Source organism: Pteronotus mesoamericanus, unplaced genomic scaffold (genome assembly GCF_021234165.1).
Source record: "Pteronotus mesoamericanus isolate MK-2021 breed Mesoamerican mustached bat unplaced genomic scaffold, CSHL_Meso_final scaffold_31, whole genome shotgun sequence".
In the NCBI taxonomy this organism is placed as follows: Eukaryota; Metazoa; Chordata; class Mammalia; order Chiroptera; family Mormoopidae; genus Pteronotus; species Pteronotus mesoamericanus.
The window spans coordinates 20,336,172-20,358,561 of record NW_026555312.1 but is presented as its reverse complement, the minus strand read 5'-3'; the positions used below and the strand labels follow the sequence as shown (position 1 = coordinate 20,358,561).

The following is a 22,390-nucleotide window of genomic DNA, read 5'->3' as shown; positions in this document are numbered from 1 at the left end:
ATCTTTTCCTGCTTGGCTTTTCCCAATTTTACTCATTGTTCAATTTGTTGATTTGAAGACTGACTCTTCCCCTTTATCTGTTCATTCCAGAATCCATAGTGTTTTTTCATAGTCATAAAAGATACATTCATCTTTGAGAGGTGCACATAGAGTATAGTTATTACATGGAAACCAGTCTACTAAAAGTTTGGCTGCTTTTTCTAATTTTTTAATATGGCACCTGAAGAGCAAGTGAGGATGATTTAGAGGAGTTAGTTTGTTTTAAATACAACACAGCACTTTTTAATAAGTAGGAGCTTTTAAAAATAAACTTTTAAAAAATGGAAGTGTAATGTATGTACAGAGAAGTCACCAATCCTAAGAGTACAGGTTGATGAATTATCACAAAGTGAATGCATCTGGTTCACCAGTCCCCAGATCAAGAGGTGGAATATTACCAGAGGCACCGTACCCTAACAGCCACTTCAAAGCTCCAGGGTACTTCTAACTTCTAAGGCCACAGGCTAGTTTTGCCTGGTTTTGAACTGCATAGAAACGGAATCACATAGTACACATTTTTTGCATCTGGCTTCTTTGCATTACACTATGTTAGTGAGACTCGCAAACTATACAGATTCATTTTTGTCACTGTAAGAATTTCCTTTGTAAATATATTACAATGTATTTATCCATTCTCCTGTTAATGATATTTGGGACTATAATGAATAGTGCTGCTATATTCTAGGATACATCATTGGGTATGTGCATATTTCTGTTGGGTCTATGCCTAAGGAGTGGAATTTCTGGGTAATAGTGCTCAGCGTTAGAGGACACTGCTAAAGAGTTTTCCTGAGTGATTGTGCTACTTTACATTTGTGCCAGCAATGGATGAGTATTTCAGCTACTCCTCCAGTTTCTCCCCAACACTCGCCATTAACAGTCTTTTTAATTCCAGCCATTCTGATTGGCATGTATCAGTTTCTTACTGTGGTTTAAGTTTGTCTGCTGGCTTATGAGGTTGAGCATTTTTATTTGGTTTTTGGCCATTTTGATATCTTCTCTTTCAGTCTTCTTTGCTGAAATGTCTGCTTATCTCTATGTAGACTGTATTCATTGTGGTAACACATACATAACATAGACTGTATCATTTTTAAGTGTACAGTTTATGGCATTAGTACATACAAATTGTTGTGTAATCATTGCCATCATCTGTTTCCAAACATATGGTAGTTCTAATTTTTTTGAAGAACCTCCATACCGTTTTCCATAATGGCTGCACCAATTTACATTCCAACTGTTAAGGACCAAGGGTTCCCTTTTCTCCACATCCTCACCAGCACATTATTTCTGGTATCTTTGATAATAGCCATTCTCTAACAGGTGTGAGGTAATGTCTCATTGTGGTTTTGATTAGCATTTCCTGGTGATTAGTGATATTAAACACCTTTTCATGTACCTGTTGGCCATCTGAATGTCTTCTTTGGAAAAATGTCTATTCAGGTCTTTTCCCAATTTTTAATCGATTGTTTCTTTTCTATAGAATTGCGTTAAATTCTTATATATTCTGGATATTAACCCCTAATTGGGTAGGTGGTTTGCAAATATTTTCTCCCATTTTGTAGGTTGCCTTTTCATTTTGTTTCTCATTTCTGTTACTGTGTAGAAGCTTTTACATCTCAAATATACTTCTCCATCTGTGACTGACTTTTTCACTTTCTAATTGATGAGAAAAATTATTGATTTTATAATTAAAAAGCTGCACCATACGCTGACTGGTGTGACTCAGTTGTTTGGACATTGTTGTGCAAAGTGAAAAGCTGCTGGTTCAGTTCTTGGTCAGGGTACATGCCTGGGTTGCAGTCCCTGGTTGGGGTGCACATGAGAGGCTACTGATCGATGTTTTTCTCTCACATTGATGTTTCTCACACTCTCCTCTCCTACTTCTACTCTAAAAAAAAAAAAGAAAATCGCACACACTCACATACACTGGGGTATTTATTCAGCCATAAAAAGGGAATCCTGTCATTTGTGGTAACTTGGATAGTTTTGAAGGCATTATACTGAGGTAAGTCAGAAAGACTGATTTCTCTTACATGTGGGAAAAAAAAACCCTCATAGAACCCTGGCCAGTGTGACCTAGTTGGTTGGAGTGTTGTCCCATAAACCGAAAAAGTCATGGCTTCAATTCCAGGGGAGGGCACATGCCTAGATTGTGGGTTCAGTCCCCAGTTGGAGTGCGTATGGGAGGCAACTGATCAAATGTTTCTCTCTCAAATTGATGTTTCTCTCTCTCCTTTCCTCTCTCTCTAAAATCAGCAAGCATGTCCTTAGGCAAGGATTAAAAAAAAACCTCTCAGAAACAACAGATTGTGGTTACCAGAAGCGGGGAGTAAGGGGTTGGAGAAATGGATGGATGTGGTCAAAAAGTAAAAACTTTCAGGTAAAAAATAAAAAAGTTCTGAGGATGTAATACACAGCATGGTGATTACATTACCACCATTTTGTATATTTGTATAGTATTGTATATTTGAAAGTTGCTGAGACAATAGATCTCAAAAATTCTCATCACAAGAAAAATAATTTTTAACTGTATAAATTCAAGCTGTACCATTTTATATATGTGTGTGTATATATATGGCAAAATAACTACAATAAGTTAACATCTATCACCACATAATGGTATGCATCAATCATACCTCAATAAAACTGGGGGAAAATTTTTTAATTTTACTATTATCCAATATTCTGATCTCTATTTTGTGCCAGAAATCAACTAAGCACTTTCACAGATGTTATTGCCTATTTTGTGGGAAAATACTAGGTCATGATTTGCACAAAGTAGGACATGGTATGTATGCTGGACAACTTCCATGGCTACCCAACATATGAACATGCTTCCTACATTAGTAGTATGGTCCTAGATGTAGCAGTGGGGAGCCAGGTCCAACCCAGCCGCACCTGCCTCCCATAGGTGCAGGGCTCCCGTGAAGGTGTGATGTACTTGGGCCAGATCCAAGTCAGAGACACAGTTCTGCCATCAGACTGAGGACAGAGAAGCATTCATTTACAACCACATAGGCTCCAGGGGCTGCATGGGCTGGGAGAAAAAGCCAATGGGGAAAGATTAACCATGATGAGCAGAGCCAGAAAGGATAGAGAAGCTAGTGCCTCTTGCTTAGCAGCTAGGTGAGAGGGGAGAGAGGGATGAGGTGAGGTTGCAGCTGACTGCTTCAAAGGTCCTAATGCTGGATTTTGTTATGGTGCCAGTGGTGGCTGCGAGTCCACAGTTAGAAGCCTGCCAGGAAAAGCAGTAAGGATTGCCGCCAAGCTGGTAGTCTGGTTGGGGTTTTCCTGTGAGAAGGGGCTCCAGGGCATGTCAGCAAAGCTGGGGCTATGGTTAGGGCGAGATTCCCAGGACTTGGCCCCATACAAGCCTTTCATCTGTCTCTGCCTCTGTCCCTGTTTCTCTGGGAATTGAGAATTTTAAATGTCAAAAAAAAAACAAAAACAAAAACAACAAAAAAAACCAAACCTCACACCCCCCCCCCCACCGCCCCCAGAAAATTCTGCCTGCCAGACTTACTTGGTATTTTAAGTTGTCAATCTACTTATTTGTGACAAAAAGCAGATCATTGGTTAGTTGAGATGAGGTGGGAGGGAAGGGCGGGAGGGTTACAAAGAACCACATGAAAATTTTGGGGTGATGTTCTATTGGTTGTGATGATGGTGTCATTGGTGTTTCAAAACTTAGCCAATTGTGCATTTTAAGTATGTGCAGTTCATTGTGTTCACTACCCCTCAATAAAACCATTTAAAAAACCTCTTCCTGACACACACACATTTGTGCACATGCACATAGTTTGCAATGCAGCAGTACAAGTTATACTTGAATCACTCAAGTATATGCATCTCTTTCCAAACCTGCCTGCGTGTAGGAGCCACTCCTCTGCTTAAGTGTTCCGGTCACGAGAGACCGTGTAACATGCAGAGGCTGATTCTGGAGCATCAGCATGGCTGCTGACATCACCATCAATGTTCTACGATTCCATGGAAAGCACCAGCTGATGCACCGGATGGGATACTTAACCCTGCCCCAGACTATCACATTACTGTAGCTTGTGACTTGGACTTCAAAGTCAGTCCAAAATCTGCAGGGTCTATCACCCAGGGTCTCTCTTCCCTTTACTGGCAATGGGATGGTCCCCATGGCAGAGTTGAGGACTGGTGCTCTGATAACCATGCACCTTCAGAGAACTAGAATTCTAAGTCATTTCTCTCCAAACTAGGTTGATGTAAGTTTCTCACTCTAGGAGACTCTAGAGCTCCGAAGTTAATAAAGCTCTCTAGTGGTAAAGGGGGAAAAATCAGTGGTAACTTAAAACTCACAGAATGCTACCAAGGAAGTTATAGTAAAGTGTGAAAATCAACAGATTATTTTTCCTTTTACCCAAAAGGATGTCTCACATCAGGAACAGGTGCTCCTAAGGAGGGTTGCTGATGTGTTGACCTACTACCTGTAGGTTTTTTCCAGGAGCTCAGTAGTAGCCCCATCTATTTAGGTTGCTCTCTTGGCCCTTCCAGTGACCCAACTGGACATCTTTGGTGAGGGATCAAAGGCTGGGAAACAGGTCCCCAATCAAGGAACACGACTTCATCAGCATAGCACTGAACCTCAAAGCAAGATGTGGGGAAAACCCTCCACCCCTCCCCCAAAACACCGAGCCCGTGTCCTGGGCTGTCCCTCCATGTGTTGCAACGTGGTAAACACCAGCTGCAACACACATTTTCTCCCTTTGGAGGTGTAACATACATACTCATGTAAGTGAAAAGGTCATGAATTGAGGGGGTTGGAGCCTGGAATGTGACCAAAGGAGTTGGCCCAGAGGGCCGAGTCCTGACACTCTGGGGTTCTTCACCACGAGGAGACTTGGGGTAAGTAAATAACTGGTGAGCCTTTGTTTACTCACTGTTGACCAGGTTACAGGGGCCAAGAGGAGCCACATGAGCAGCACTAGCCCCGAGCTCTCCTCATACCTCTCCACCGACATCTGACGTGGAGCTCCCTTAAAAACCTTCAAAGTTCAGGTTCTTTTGATTTCTTTAGTGTTCACTAGTCTTGCCAGTGATGTCAGAAACTAAGTCAACTTACCAAAAGATTTGACAGCCTCATTTTATAGTGACTGTATATTACAACATATATTACATTAACACACTCTAAAAACTGAGTCACACATACACACATGCGCGCGCTAAGTGTTTAGAATAGAACCTGGCACTTACTGTAGTGTGCTAGTCATTGTTACTATTACGACAGATGAGGAATCAAGGCCAAGAAGGGATGGCCCTGGCTGAAGCCCTAAGTAGGCAGTAGTGCTCATCCTCTATCTGTGAGGGACTGGGAAGCACTAGTGGACAGAATTTGATAAACTGGGTCTAGGGTTTCAATGCTTTTTGAAAGTTACTGCCAAATTCTTTTCTAAAGTTCAATTAACTTAGATTTACACCAATATAAGAAGTTCCATTTTCTGTCACCCTCACCAAGACTAAACATGATTAGAGCCTACTTAATTAGTTCCCTTTGTAAATTCTAAAAAACTGACGTGACAGGGGAGCTGCCAGGATATAGGTTTTGCCACATTGAATTGGGTTAGAAGGTTGACCAGTTACCTACATGACCCTGGGCCAAGTGTTTTATACCTCAGGTTCTTTATAAAACAGGATGGAAATGTCTTATGTTATACGTTTGAGTAGAGAAATAATTTATAACTCTCTGTACACAGAGTGAAAAACCCCCCCTCAAATTCTCCCCATACTGAATCAAAGATATAAATCACAGAAGATTACATGTGGTATAAAATTCAAAATAGGCAGAACTAGATCATATAAATTAGAAATATGATTTGAAAGAAAAGCAATAGGGTGAGTAACAGAAAATTCAGAAAATGAAAACAGTAACACAGGAAGGGTGAAGGAGACGTAACCTTGGGAAGACACTGGTCATATTCTAGTCCTTCCCTAGGTGTAGTTACAAAGTAGTTCATTATTCTTTATATTGCACAAATGTTTTATGTTTATATGAATATTTCGCAAAAAAGATTACACATTCCATGAGAAACTTCAGAAGGTAAGAAGCATCAGAGAAACATTTCTGATGTGTTAAGAAATATTAGTTTTATTTAACCAGTTTTCACAGCTGAATATTTATTCTATAAAAACTTTACAGATTGTACAGTTTATATATATTTCAAACTACTGAACGAAAAAGTAGGTCCCACAGATGCAAAAATACTGCACCAACCAATCCAAGGTAAAGGCAGATTTATACACTGTACAGCTCTTCACACAGCCAGGAGGTGGTCGGTTCTAAGTATAAACTTCAAAACTGTACAAAAATAAGGTTTTGATTTTATTTCACTCTTCATACATTCAATATGGTTGCAAGCTCAGAAGCCTAACTAGTAAGAGGCATCTGTAATCAAGAATCAGTCCCCACTCCTGAAAGGAATGCGAATGTCTATTTACACAGGGCACTCTTGGACACCATACTGTACTCAGTATATTGTGTAGACATGAAAGCAGAGACCAAGAACATTAAACGTTGAATATAAGGTAGTTCTTTTTCTTTAAAAAGAAGTTTCTGCATTTAATAGTGTGCCAAAAGAATTTTAACTTATTAAATAAAATATATTCTAAGTGAACCTAAAAAATACACTTTATAAACATAAAAATACTTTTTTTTGGTGTAATACATCAATCATATCTGCAAATAGAAAACCAAAATTGGATATAAAGTAGTATTTCTCACCCAGCAACAAGAAGCATTGTAGTTTTTTTCAAAAGGGTCAGAGATACTATTTAAATTCTACTAAAACTAACTTATAACTTAGATATTCATACTTAAGCTGTTCAGTGATTCACTAATACTGCAAAATGAGCTTTATTCTATAGAGACAGTGGTTTCTTCATGTTAACTGGGTAAGAACCTGACATATTAAAAAAGAAGGAAAAGAAGGGAGGATGCAAGATGGCGGTGGAGCAGATGGAAACTACATTCACCTCCTCCCTGGACCAAACTGGAAATACAACTAAAAAAGAAGGAAAAAAAGCAATCGATTTTTTTCAGCATAAATCCTAAGCATACTTTAGTTTGGGGGTATGTGCATCAGTGGACTTTTTATCAGAAATATCCTAAAAGATTAAGCCTTACTTTTAATATAGACATTTCATCTAAAGTATCTGTACCTTCTTGGAGACAAAAGCTCATCTCAAGATTTTTCTGTATCTCTATTTGGGGCAGGGGAAGTGAGGCTGTATAGTACCTCTTTAGAGTCTGTTCTAGAAGGATAAAATAAGGAAAACAAACATTATCCCAGACTTTTCTGCCACCCCAAATCAGCAAAACACACTTTCCTTTTTTATACAGTACAAGTCAAAGATAACAAAAATTAGAGATTCAAAGAGCAGTCTAGAACTCACCATTATATTTTCATACTTGTGTAAATATTAAGAATAAAATAATAACGTTTGAACAAAGGAGCTTTGTAGTTATTTATTTTAAAGTTACAGTACTTAAAAACTCCTTGATAATAAATAGCTTGACTGTTTTGAGACCTGCTTCCAAGCGCGGGCTAAGGGTGAACTTGTTTCAGGCTGTGAGGATGGATTAGGGCACCTTGGAGCCCCACATGTCCTGCTCTACAATTCCAGTGTCATCAGCAGGCAGCCTGCCAATCAAAACTCATCGATCTTCCTCTGCAAGTATTTTAACATGGAGTCCATCCCCTGGGCAGAGCCCCAGATTTTCTTCAGCACTTCACATTCCCTCTCATTGGCCTGCTCCAACTCCACCTTCATGTTACAGCGCACAAGTGCTTTGGATTCCTCAAGCACCTGGACCAAACAACATGCAGTTAGTTAGCAGGGTGTGTGTGTCGGGCTCCATTTCACTCTCAAGTTCATGAAGGAAATTATTAAACTTGAGTACTGGCCTATTAAAAAAACCACCAGACATTTTCCACAATACACATCAGGCCTAACATATGTATTAAGTGTATTTCACACTAGGTATCAGATAAATTCTCAATTTCAAAATGATTGTAAAGCTACTTCCAAAGAGAGCTGCGCTATCTCTACCCTGCTCTTTCCCAACAGTAAGACCAGCCTTGGACCCAGCTGCTATGATGTTTAGGCCAGTGTGGAACCTGAACTGCACACTTACTCTTTTGATGCTCTAAAAACTCTGAGAATGCCTGCTGAGGGAATTTTCTAACCGAAACTTAGTTTTAATACTGAGGGTTGTTCGTATGTTTGGGATGGCTCAGGACAGGGATTTTCTATCTTTTTCATCTCACGACACAGATAAACTAATTATTAAAATTCTGTGGCGCGCGCGCGCGCGCACACACACAGGAATAATTTTGATTCAGTCACACTGGACAGCTATTAGTGTGTTGGCTGTTGTCATTTTTAATTGGGCAGTCTAAAGGAAAAGAGGTCAGTGCCCCTGACTATGTAATTAGGTATTACATGTTTTGAACTTTTACAGCAATCAGTGTGCCTGTTGCAGAATATTGGTTGAAAACTGCTGGCTTAGAGGAGAGTTAGGTCACTTAACATCAAATATTTTACCTTATATTTTGGTGAAGTGCAATTCTGTTAGAAGATTAAATATTATCCAGAACATTTATTAAAAAAAAAAAATAGGTCTATCTTGGGGGTGGGGCGTGGGGTGGCGGTGTAAGTAGATGAAAGGGCTTTGAAAACAGGAGGAATTCTATATAAATGGTTTCTGCCGATCTTTATAGGGCATTTGTAAGTAAATTTGAGATTGAAATGCTTTCCTCTAATTCTTGGGCATTTGCAAAGGAAGGACAAGGTAAGGATATCTGAAGCAGTGGCATCCATTACGGCTCCCATCAGTATCTCCCATGAAGGTGGCTATGCAGGGAGTAAACGTGGAGTATTCAGGAAAATTCTGGGAAATGTATGAACTCTCTGGAGATACAGGTCACGGTAAAAAAAAAAAAAAAAAAAAAAAGGCCCAGACATGTTAGGAGAATGAATTTGACGTACAACTGGATTGCATGAGGCAAGCTCCTTAATGCGAACCATGACTTCCTGGGTGAAGGTCCCGGGCCAGAACACCTGTGAGACCAGGCCTTTCCCGCATGCCTCCTGTGCTGTCAGCTTACGGCCACTGAGCAACATTTCATTTGCCTGAAAGGAAACAGAGTTGATACCAATATGAAATGTGAGGGGGAGGCCGGTGGGGAAGACCCAACCCAGAAATTCATCCATAAAACTTTAAACCAAATATGTGCATTTGAACATGCCAGCCCTGGCAGGGACTCCCTGCAGACCCTCCAGAGTTGCACCCAAAACACACCTTTCTAGAACCTGTGCACTGAATAGTCAAGGTGATGTCAAGGCGCCATTAACTGCATAGAGGGAAAGTAACATATGGCCCAATGAATTAAAAAAAAATATAAATGGTGTTATTTTATGATGTAATACGGGGTCAAATAGGTAACCAACAAATCTACATTAGATGTTAATTTGAAGTTGCTCCATGTCCTTCTCGGCCTTCCTCCTCCTTCCAATGTGTGCACTTATTTAATACATAAAACAGTTTCCTGGGAAAGTGATGCATAAGCAAAGCTAGAAAATCTGCAACTTTAAGGATCTGAACCAGTCACAAAACTACTACACAATGTAGGAAAAGAGAGACAATGTTCTAAGGGCAATGAATGCCCAGCTAGAGTCTAACTTGGAATGCCACTTTTTATTGCTTGGATATTAAAATAAGAAACTATCCAGGGCCTAAAGGCATCCCACATTACCATTATTGTAGTGTGTTTAGGAAGGTTTGACTGTAGTTACTTTACATGACTCAATGGAGGAAATTAACATTTGTTTTTGTTTAAAAAATTAAAAAAAAATACATGAAATTGATTTTAACTTTGTGTTGGACTCTACAGCACTTAAGGTCTCAACACAACGTGTATAGATTTTATATCATTCCAAAGCCAGGCTCACAAATACTGAAATAAGGAGAAAAGGGGAGAATATAGATCTGACAAAAACTTTGCACTCTTCTAATGTGAATTTCCTGTCCTGCATGGTTAACATTCCTGAAGACTGTGTTTCTAAGTGGATATGCACTTTCTGTAAATGCATCTAGATAGCTAACTGCATGTAATATGCACAGCTTAGAGTACACACAAGAGAGCTAGCAAAACAAATGACTAGCTGGTTCACCACCCTTTTAACAGGCAGAGATGGAAAACAGGGTCTTCAGAAGCATAAAGTTCTTAACACTTACAACTCACTTTAGTCCCAAAGTGAAGCCTGTTTGAGTATGTCTTAGATGAAGTTATGAGTGTTTAAAGAGTTTGGATATTCTACAAAATCCCCAAAAGGCCTCTTTACAGTGAAAAGGTCTAAAATAAACAATGGATTTAAAACCTGACTTAACCTTTCTGTTAGCCATTGCGATAGTTCTTCTAAAGAGAAATCTAAATGCAACAAAAAAGGGTAACAGGAATTCCTGATGAAATGACTTAGTGGGAAGTGCTTTATGGTGACAAAGAATTTTTACTTTCTTGTTTGCGTGTCTATTACTTTCAACACAAAATAAAGAGAGCACCACAACTAAATCACTTTCATTAAGTGTCAAGTATGTTCTCAAGACAAATGTGAACCCCATTTGCCTGAAAGGAAACAGAGTTGGGCAGTGAACACAAACGACTTTGCCAGGCCCTGAGTATATGTTAGGAGTGGGGAGTGACAAAGAGCAAGCATCCTTCTCTTACTTCTTCTCCAGCACCTCCTGGGGTCCCTCTTTTCTCCAGTCACTTCTTTGAATGCATTTCTTTCTTTTTTTTTTTTAACACCTGGAGGTCAATGTACAGTCCCACCTTCATTCTCTTCTTTCCTGTCTTTCATTCTCTTAAATCTTTTCTTCATTCTCTGAGGCTTGGTGCCAGTCAGCTGGGGCCAGCAGCCAACGAGAACAATCCTGTCCTCCAGTTGGTGAGTTATCCTCACCGCCCATCTTCCTCCTTTTAGAACCACGCTAACTCCCAAGTGACTAACTGGCAGTTCTTTCCCTACTCAGTTTCCTGTGTCTCAGGTGGCTGGATGTGTAGGTTATTTCTGAACTTACCCAAAAATATAAATGATGGGACTAACTTAAGGTTGTTAATGCTTTCTCACATTAAGAATAGGGAATGGGTTGGCTTGAAATATTGTTATCAAGTAAAAATCATTGGGAAAAATTCCCTTGGTGAACTTAGTAGGATTAAATACATTCAAAACTGAATGGGTATGTTCTCATACACTTAATTTCCAATTAGTTTTAAAATGAGAAGTTTCAAACTTCGTCCCAAATAACAGACTTGCAAAGATATGGTTATCGAGAAATTTATTAGCTGCCATTTTCTTCCAAGATGGCCAACTGGACAAGGGAGTAAAGGCAGATAAATCACAAAAATAATGAATGTGGTCGAAATTGTCACAGTTTTTAAAAAGTTACAGTGTAGCTTTGCAGACAAATGATAAATGCCCAAGGAAGTTCAGCCAAAAAGATCACATTAAGAAGTGTGGTTAGGAAACCTGACCAGCTTGGGTGGGAGGGATCAGGAAGCTTCAAATATCAAGGAGGTAGCTTGGCAATGGCTCTGCCACTTATGTCCTCAGAGCAATCTCTAAACTCCCCAGAAGGCAGCCCCCCACCGTAAACTCGGTAAGGATCTCAGGGCTGAGCGCTTCCAGGTGTACAAATGGCAGGCTCCTGAAAGTAAAGGCTCACAGGAATGGGCCTCGAGGCAGGACTATGACTTTGTGGTGTCTAGCTCTGAGTGGAAATTGTATAAATGATTACTGGGTGCAGGGAGGACTCAACTGTAGATTACATCCTAAACTCACTTACATAGCTTGTGACTTTAAGATCTGACTCCCTGCAGGAGACATTACAAGAAAATGATAGCTTTCCCAGCTTGTTTTACCTGTACGTTCTTTTTATCCTGATAATGACCCCCTTAGCTTATTGTCCTGCAGAGTTTTGTACATAGTAAAAAGTGGGGAAAACCTAGTCTTGCCTCAGGCTACTGAGGCTCACACACACCAAAACCTCCTGCAAAGAACTGCATCATTTGGGCAGTCATGTTCAGCAAGAACTGTCATAATACAACTCACCTCAACAATGTTTATTCACATTTTGTTTTAGTCAGAATTCTAACGAAAAAGTGCAGAATTTACATCGTTTGATGTTTGGGTTCTTTGCTACAGCTTTAAGGCAAGACTTCTAGGCATTGCCACATGTCTTCTAGGGGTGAAGGATAGGGCAAATTGCCCTGGTTGAGCAGTGCTGTGCAAGTGGCACAAGGAAATCACAAGGAAAAGCCAAAAGACTTGTTCAATGGGGTCAAAGATGAGTGAGTGAAGGGTGGGCATCCATTTAGTAATATCAAGCTATTTATGGATCTTTCAGAGCACAGTGCATTAACTCTAAGACCTGCACCCCGTAGCAGAATTTGGCCCAAGGGCTCTACTGCCAAACTGCCTTTGCCCAAAATGTGTTCAAATGTCATGTTTGTTTAATACTTCCCCCAGATCTATCATAGATCATAATACAGAGAGAAGACAGAATCCCCATCATCTCAATCTCCTCTAGATAATTCAAAATGAGCATAAAATGATTTTACGGATGATAATTCTTTACTTCCAGGATATGTAGTAACTGTTAGGAAACAATCTATTTCATAATAGTTACTCAAAATAAACTTAAAAATGTCTCTTTATCACCAGATTCAGGTACTGGTAGGCAGCTGCAGTGCAGTGGGAACAAGACAGAGAAACTAGATGTGTCCATACTCCACCTATAGAAAATGGAAACCACTTGGAGTGAACACAAATATGTCACCCAGACCCCCCAACCGAGGAAGTACGTGTTGCCAGTAGCCAGGAGTACCGTCAGCAGTCAACTCCTGGCCAGAGCTCTCTAGGCAGCCCCACCTGCGGGCAGGCCCTTCTTGTGGCTGCTATATCCAATGGCTGAGTGCAGTGAAAGCACGTGGAAAAACTGATGGAAACCTATGCCCAGGTCCCCCCATGGGCTCAGCTAACGCTTCATCAGAGCTGTAATACAGCTCACCTCTGTCCCCTACCCAATCCTGCCTCCTCTCTGCCTGTCACAGAGGTCAACACCTAATCGATGTCCTGCTTGCCATAATTCACCTGACCTCTGCTTCTGTAGAAACTACCTTGTCACAGGTAGGAGTGAAAGAAGTGATGAAAAGGGTTTATTGCCCCCTAGTTGGGTGGCAATGAAGACCTTCCTGGACCAGGTGGAGCATCCATAGCATCCCACGTAGGTGGCGGTCCAAGTGCTAAAATTCTCACAGGTGATGGGATAGTAACTGCCAGTTGTCACTGACACAAGCAGAGGGGTTTCCAGGTAGCAAGACAGAACAGAAAGAGAAAGCAGAGACTCATACCCAGACCCAGGATTCCTTAGTCAGAGTGGCCAAACTTGAGGCAAGGTTGATCACCCACACAAAGGATGTCTGTTTGACTGTGTGAGAAGGAAGGATATATATACACTTGGTATGGAGATTTCTGGGTGGATGCCTCTAAACTGTGAACCCTAGACTCCTCTGAGCCTGCATGAACGGCCTGCTTGTCCCTATTAAGAACAAACGTGCTCCCCTGCTTAAAGACAATACAGACATCCCTCTCTACAAGGCAGCATCATTTCCCTTTACCCTGCCCATCTCCCCTCTTGGCTATTAGACCCGTAACTAACTTCTTCTCCTAGAAGAGCTGCATTACACAGCCAGAAAGCGCTGGTGGAGCTTGGAGAAGACAAGGGATTGGATTCTAAGGGTTCTTGACCAGAGGCAAACCAGAGTTGGATGGGGGAGTTCAGTGATTTGGGAACTCCCCTAAACTACAAGATTTAACATGCTGACAAGGAGATGGTGTGGTCTGGCTATTGGGATGGCTTCTAGACACCTGGAAAAAGCAATAGTGGTACAGACTAAGATGCAGTACCTCTAGAAGCTGCCAGACTGACAAAGAGCTGGGAGAATTGGAGATATAAGTGGAGCACTGGCTAGCAGGTACACTCCATGGGAATAGGCACTGTTTTCTAATTCACAGAATACACAGTGCGAAGACCTTGATATTGTACTACCTCCACAACAGGAAGAAGACACAGGCCTGGGAAAGAAGGGGTGGAAGCAGGGGTGGCTGTACTTATGGTCTCTCCCAATAATTTACTGAGGGATGTTGTACTTCCTTTCCTCGCATTTGCTGTCCTGTCCCAAAGGAGGCACATTCGGCCACTGGACACAGTAAGGGTCCCAGTGAACTTAAAGCTATCATCATTGCCTGAGCACTTCGTGTCTCTGAGCTCAGGGCCACCAGGCAAGGAGGGGATGTGTGGAACCCACCAGAAGCCTATTCCCTCCCATGCCAACTCCAGCTGAGGAGGACACAATGACCAGGCTCCTGACTTCTTAGGTACCAGGGTCCTACCACCAGGAGAGCCACTGAGGCCAGCAGAGGTGGTGAAGGGGGTGGTCTAAAACAGGAAGGGAGAGGATGGGGATGAGGATGAGGGAGGAATGACACCAATTATGGCAAGGAGGCTGCAGTTTGTCATAAACCCTCTCTTCCTTTACAATTCTTTATTTTGAACTTTCTGCTTTGGGAGTAATTTTAGACTTACTGAAAGATTACAAAAGCAGTACAGAGAGTTCCTGGTAGCCTATCGCCCAGCTCTTCCTTAACATTAACATCCTGTATCACATTTTACAATGATCAAAACCGTAAAATTCCCACTGATACAATACTATTAACTAAACTACAAATCCTACACAAATGTTGCCAGTTTTTTCCACTGCTGTCCTTTCTCTGACCAAGGGTTCCGGGAAGCCACTGTGTATTAAAGCTGTCATGCTCTCTTAGTTCCCGCAGTCTGTTACAGACCTTCAGTCTTCCGGCGTGTTCTCCAACCCTAGCACGTCAGAAGGGCTCAGTACAGTATCCACAGACTGCCACAACCCGGGCGTGCCTGGCAATCCCAGGGTGAGACTGAGGCGTCGCATGCCTGGCAGGACTCCAGCAGGGTGATGCCATGTCACTCGCAGTGCAGCACGTGGGAATCACGTGGGAATTTTACGTGAGGGCAAACCATGAGTGATAGGTCTCAGTTTTGGTGAACTTCAATCACTAGTAAAGTGGTGCCTGCCACGCTTTTCCACTTGAAAGTCACTATTTTTTTCCATCATAAGTAATGAGAGAATGCAAATACCCATATAATCACCTTACTTTTTACCCACTAATTTTAACATCCAGGTGGTTCTTGCCTGCAACAGTTTTCACTGGCTAATCCTCCTCTAAGTTTTCCCCAGGAAGAATGGCCCGGAGGAGCTGCATCCCACACTGTATGAAGAAGGAGATCCAAAGGGCCAAGGGGTGGACATAGGGATGCTCCGCTGATAAGGACTACAAAGGAGGCCTTGCTGCCCCAGCTACTGGCAATGCCATCAGCAGACACCTGTTAGTTCCTGTTGGGACTCCTCTACTCCAGAAGGGCCACTTGTCTGCAGACATTACACTCTTCTCTGACAGCCCACACTCAAGTGATGGTGGACATAGAGCAATCAGCCATTTGGGTCCACTGTGGGACAACTACTGACACCACATATTCCCTGGAGCTCCCATGAGGTGGCCAGAGCTTTGTCAGGTTTAATTCACAGATTGACTTCTCCCCTGTCAGACCCTATCTCTTTCCTGTCCCCTCAACAGGTGTTGGCTACCTAATAATTTTTCTATGTGCCAAACTGTACCTTAGTATCTGCTTCTGGAGACATTACAGAAGTACCTCAGAGATACTGGAGATTTAGTTCGACCATCGCAATAAAGCAAACATCTCAATAGAGAGATTTACACAAATTTTTTGGATTCCCAATGCATCAGTTTAGTCAAATCTTCAGACTCCACTTCTAGTTCTCTTGCTATGTCCACCACATCTACAGTTACTTCCTCCACTGAAGTCTTGAACTCCTCAAAGTTGCCCATGAGGGTTGAAATCAACTTCTTTCAAACTCCTGTTAATATTTTGACCTCTTCCTATGAATCATGAATATTAATGTCATCTAGAATAGTCAATCCTATCCAAAAGGCTTTCAATATTCTTTGCATGGTTGCTATAAAGCCTCACAAAATGTATCTTTTAAATAATAAGACCTGAAAGCCAAAATTATGTCTTAGTCCATGACCTGTAAAATGGTGTTAGCAGGCCTGAAAACAACATTAATTTCCTTGTATATCTCCATCAGAACTCTTGGTTGACCAGGTGCACTCTCAATAAGCAGTAATATTTTTAAAGAAAAAAAAATTTTTTAGACAAAAGGTCAACAATGGGCTTGAAATATTCATTAAACCACATTGTAAACAGATGTGCTATCTTCTAGGCTTCGTTGTTCCACTTACAGAGCACAGAGTCCATTATAATTATTAAAGTCCCAAAGATTTTTTTGAATGGTAAATGAAAATGGGCTTTAACTGAAAGTCACCAGCTGCACTAGCCCCTAACAAGAGAGTCAGCCTGTACTTTGAGGTCAGGCATTGACTTCTCCTCTAGCTATGAAAGCCCTAGATGTCATCTTCCTCCAATATAAGGCTGTTTCACCTACAATGAAAATCTGTTGCTTGGTGTAGTCATCTTCATTAGTTATCTTAGTTAAGATTTTCTGGATAACTTACTATAGCTTTTGTATCAGCATTTGTTGCTTTGCCCTGTACTTTTATGTTTTGTAGATAGCTTCGTTCCTCAAAGTTCATAAACCAACCCCTGCTAGCTTCAAAGTTTTCTTCTGCAGCTGCTTCTCCTCTCTCAGCCTTCATAAAACTGAAGAGAGTTAGAGCTTTACTCTGGATTGGGCTTCAGCTCAAAGGAATGTTATGGCTGGTTTCTTACACAGAATCCACTAAACTTCCTACACATCAGTAATAAATCTGTTAAGTGGCACTTTTTAATTTCTTTCTAGAACTTTTTCTTTGCATTCACAACTTGGCTAACTCGTGCAAGAGGCCTACCTGGGCTTTCAACATGACTTACAAACTGGGTTATTTACTAACAGTGGATATTAGTGATAAATTATGAGGATATAGATTCCTCACTGAATAATGTCCTTCTCTAGGAAATGATCTAAAACAGTGCTAATAAATGTTCTATGAACCAATATGAAGATCTTGTATAATTTCATGAATTAAGAATACAAGTTTATGGACAAGAACTAAATTACAAGTGTATTTGATACAAAGTCCCCGCAGAATGACAATTTGTATATATTTAGAAAACCAATAACCAAGCTAGATTTCTTCAGGAAGTTTTCTAGAATGATTTTTAAAAATGAGGTACTCACAGATGCTCCTCCCATAATCTTGGGAAACATAACGGTGGAACAGCCATCTGGACTCTGTCCGAAGGTAGTATAGGGTGTTTGAAACCAAGCCTTTTCATTGGCCCAAACCACATCACAAAGAGGCAAAATGGATGCTCCTAGTCCAATGGCTGGGCCATTTACTGCTACAATAATAGGCTTCTTAAACTGAATGAAAGTATTCACGAAGTTTCTAAAATGAAAAATAAATGGGGAATTACAAAATATTACATACTTGAGCAACAAAAAAACGCACTGTTATGGAACTCTATTTACAAAGATGCAAACTCTGTGGAAATCATTTTGAGTTGAGATGTGTTGAAGGATTTCCCTGTGTGTTATAAAGGCTTAGCCACACCCTGGCTGGCATATTAGAAGTGGCTGTTGCCACAGGACCTATGTGATGACCATGGGCAATATACAGCCAGAGACTACTCTTGTATCTGCAGTGGCTCATGGGCTCTATGACCAATATGTCTTTTTCCTCAGTCTTCCTTCCCTTGAAGACATAAGAAACCCAATAAACCCATGGGCTTCAGAAGACCAATTTAGAAGCTTTCTCAGAACACCTGGCACAGGGCATACTATTAACACTGCCCAGTGTTGAACAAAGACTAGAGGATTGGGGTCAGGATCTGAACTTGACATGTGATTTTAGACAGCTCACTGATTATTTGGGAACAACAGATACTTCCTGACTTTATATAGAACTAGAACGAATTCCTTGGGAGGATGTAAAGACAAGAAGCGTACAGGCTTGGTTTAAAATATAAGATCCAAACAGGAAGAACAGAAATCAAAGACACCATTTTGTGTTCCACTTTATGCTGCAGAATACAATTATAACAAGGTTTCAAAGGAACGCAAGGCTGAGGGTAGGGCAGCCTTCACAGAGGGTATGGATTTTTATAAAACCTAGCCAAGGCTATTTTTACATTTGTTTTAGGATTCCAGGTTGCTTTTCAATATAGGCTAGATTGGTGCACATCGTACTGGGAATGTGCATCTTCCATCTACCACTAGAATCCCATTTTGTGCTCAGAGGTTGCTTTTAGTTATGCTTTAACACGATGAAGAGAAAGAAAACTATACACCAAAATAAATACCAGATAATTCCTTTGAGGCAGTCTGAGGTCTAGATCAGAATCATAGAATTCTAAATTCTATCTTTGTTACCGAAAGTAACAATCTGGGTACTTTCTAATATTCAGCAATTTAAAAGCTAGAGCAATCTGTTCAGATTATCTCTGAAAATTATGATTTGGCATTTTAGTGCTCCCCCAGCCCCCTGAATCTATAAAGGGTCACATTTTATTTTGGAGGAAGACAGTTTGGGGAAGGGCGTGTGTGCATGTAACAGGGGAAATGAGGGACTGAAAAATTTGGCTGTCTGCAAACCTAGCTCCAGGAACTGTTCTCCAAGGAGCCCAGTCTCATAGACCTCAGCTTGTCCCTTGAGGTACCCCAAGGTTTGTTGGATCTTTACAATGAGTGAAAATAAACTCATTTGAATGAATGAGTTGCACTAGACTTTCTAAACTAGAGTGCCTGAGGCACTGGTAGAAAGACCACAGTGAATTTTAACGATACAAAGAGAGGCATTCAACCTTTTAAATAGGACCTTGAAATAACTGTAGACAATCTACAAAGATACTTCAGTTTTACCACCTTTTAAGGATTTTGCGTCAGTACAAATGATGGAAATATATTTTCTCTGCCTAGTTACTGATGACTTTTGACAAGATGACTGCTGAATTAATCTCCACGATATAAGGCACACATTTTCAAAGCATGTCTCTCCACATTCATCTGCCTCATTTGAACATTTGGAAACTATGGATGGGATGGTAGATTAACATGGAAAAAAAATGATCAAAATACTGTAATAATAAATTCGATAGAGAAATGGTAAAAGGAATTAATTATGCCATGTAGCAGTGTTTTCTCTCATTTTATATGGTTGGATAAAAGAAAAAAAGTTTGTTTCTTAAATAGGTATTAAAAATCAAAGCTTGTACTTTTAACAAGCTGGAGAAATATTTTATTTTATTTTTTTAATTTTTCTTGGAATACACCTTACTCTGGAAGACATCACTGTTCCTGAAAAGTGTATGCATTAGCCAGCACCCTCTGGAATGAAGACCATTTACTCTTTTCAAACAACACCACTTTAAAACAACACATTTTTAAGTGTGAGCTCTAACATGCCAGAAGCAATAAACTGGTTTTCTTTAAACACACAAAAACAAACCAAAACTTTATAAAAATGGCTTTCTATTTAGTATAACCTTCTCAGAGTTATAAAAGCTTTGTCAGGTGTGCTCTATCAAGCCACCCGATGACCAGAGGCGGGGAGGTGGGAGCTGCCTTCAGGCCTGAGAATGATGCTCTCAGGAGCTCAGCATCCAAAGAGAAACTGTCCTTGCTTTTTCAAGTTATTTTTAAAACTTAAAATCAAAATCAGGATGAACATTCAAGTGTGCTCAATACAACTAACTGAATCTAAAATTCAGTTACATTTCAATTAACTGCAAATTGAGCTAAAAGATGTGACAGGAAAGAGATTTTATCTGCCACAAATGAAATTTTAAAAGACACAAACAAGATCAAAATTCTATCCATTCTTTCGAAGAACATTTATAACTTTATAGACATCACCACAAAATTGGAAAATCACATAAAAACAATACTCTAAGACATGTTTTGGAAAAATGAGGCAACTAGAATCAGAAGTTTTAATAGTTCACTACCATGTCTCAGCTGAGCTCTCCTTTCATTTTGAATATACAGAATAGGACTAACCGGAGAAATCAGGTTTTAGGGGCATGCTTACTCACTGGCCTTGTTCTCTCCCCAATCTCTCATTGTATTACTCTGTTGGCAGAAAGTGTCTTCCCCTTCTGGGAAGAGATGGCTCCTTGTCTTTCTGTTCCGAAGACTTTTATCACTAATGTGCTGAATATTTTTATTACAACTTATCTGCAACCTGGTTATCACCAACAATTTTGATAACAGCATTAGTGGCAATATATTCCTGACAAAACTAATAATATTTAAAACTAATCTCATTTCTTACTTTTCTTTTGGAAACTTGCATACAATTCTTTGCCCCCAAATTTTAAGAACTCCAGACAAGATAATACAAAAACACAACATATATACAGCAATAGCTTTATGTGTATAGGCCAATTTTGTACATGTAAAGCAATGTAATGCAAATGAGCAAGAGTAAAAGCGAACCTGCTGTAAATTATTTTTAGGGTCCTGCCAGTAGATTAAGAAAAATTCACAGTGAATTTTTAGGGAAACCAAGTAAGTTTCTCTAAAGCAGGATTTGGCTTTTTTCTAGACTATTAATTCAGTTTTTGTGGGGAATGAGGAGAGTAGCATGGGAGTGGGAGAGTTAGGAGAAAAAAATGGGAGTGGGTAGCTGGTAAAAATAAACATTTAAAGTTACAGAGAAGTTCAACAAGTGAGATCTCGAGGTATCTTTCCTCTCCTTTTCCTAATCCCAGCAATACAAGTCTTAGTCACTGTCAAGGGCAATTCAACACTGTAGGAATGGGCTGGGACTAGGGCTGAGGCACCAACAAGATGTAGGGCACTTTGGGAAATGCCTACAGAGTTAAGTCAACTAGGACTGAAAAGGCACTGGCTGGCAAATTCAATTTTGTTATCACAGCAGGTCTCCCCAAATCACAGTATTATATGTAAAGTCAGTGTGTTCTTACAGAAATACAGTCATAATCTGAGGCATGTTTTATATCAGAAAAATGAAAATTAAATTCATGTAGTTCATCCTGAAAGGATGGAATGGACTTAGTAATGAGGACTATCTATCTACAAGTTGTCTTAGAGGTATTGACAATCTATCAAGGAATTACGTACATGGTCAAACAGTTTAATTTCAAAATGAATTAACAAGATGGTCCCATTTAGCATTCTACAAGTTTGAAATTACTTAGAAGACTAGAAATAATAATTGAAATGAAGTTACAAAACTTCAAATGATTTTTGAAAAACCACTACATGATAATCTAAAAAAAATGATAATACTCAAAAAAATTAACGAATAGATAATACCCTGTATGCATGTATGTATAATATGAAAAAACATGAATTTTGAAAATCATTATAAATGTTATAAAAGGCCAAAGCAATGCCCAAGGTGTGGAGACCTGTCAGAGAGAGATGCCACATCCTACTCCAGACCCACCAAAACAGAAAAACGCACCTCCATTAATCCTGATGTACACCTCCAAATGGTTTAGGAGACCATAAAGCTGTGCCTGCAAGGTCCCTGGCTTAGGGTCTCAGCCATGGGGAGCCCAAAAATTCTCAAAAAAGACCCAACTTCAATTCTCCTACTACCTAGGGATTTTGGAGAAGTCTCAACCAACTTTATTGCCATTTTGCAAATCTGTGAGTCTGTCAGTTTTTATCTTTCTATAAATTACACAGAGTCCTTAGAGAGATGACATTTTAGGGAGGTATGTAGGGAAGTACAAGGGTCTCCTGATTGGTGACTGGATTTCATTCACTTTAAATAAAATTAATCTCTGAAAAATTAAGTACTTTAATTTATACATTTAGTGATTAGCATGAGAAGTGAGGGATATAAACAAAACATGTACCTAGACATGCTTATAGCAGAATCATGTGGTTCTAGCAAGTTTTCTCAACTTGTTTAGGTATCACAGTGGAAAAATCCCAAAACAAAAATCTCTAAAATCATGTTGTTAAATGAAAAAAATTGCAAAACACCATACAATCCGACTTAACAGAAAAATAAATACTATTTTTATGTATATTGAATACATATTTGAAAATGTTTAGGAAAAAGGGTGGGCAAGACATAAAAATGAATTGTGGATGTGGAGGTGAGAGAGGGAACTTTTAGTTTTTACTTTATGTTACATAGTTTTGTGTGTAGTTGAAACTCAGGATAAATTTGAACA

The 22,390-nt window shown here is 40.0% G+C and overlaps 1 protein-coding gene across 2 annotated transcripts in view; it reads right to left on the bottom strand.

Moving 5' to 3' along the window:
• The window catches only part of CDYL (chromodomain Y like), a 206,989-nt gene that overhangs the window by 33,462 nt on the left and 151,137 nt on the right, over nucleotides 1-22,390 (bottom strand). The window contains exons 5-7 of one of the 2 annotated variants that reach the window (XM_054591908.1): nucleotides 17,415-17,625; nucleotides 9,052-9,195; nucleotides 6,167-7,869 (exon numbers count right to left, since the gene is read on the bottom strand). In XM_054591908.1, coding sequence (XP_054447883.1) covers nucleotides 7,711-7,869; nucleotides 9,052-9,195; nucleotides 17,415-17,625 — 514 coding nt within the window. In that variant the 3' untranslated portion in view covers nucleotides 6,167-7,710. Of the gene's footprint in view, nucleotides 1-6,166; nucleotides 7,870-9,051; nucleotides 9,196-17,414; nucleotides 17,626-22,390 lie in introns of those variants that run through there. The other variant, XM_054591907.1, reaches the window with a different exon arrangement.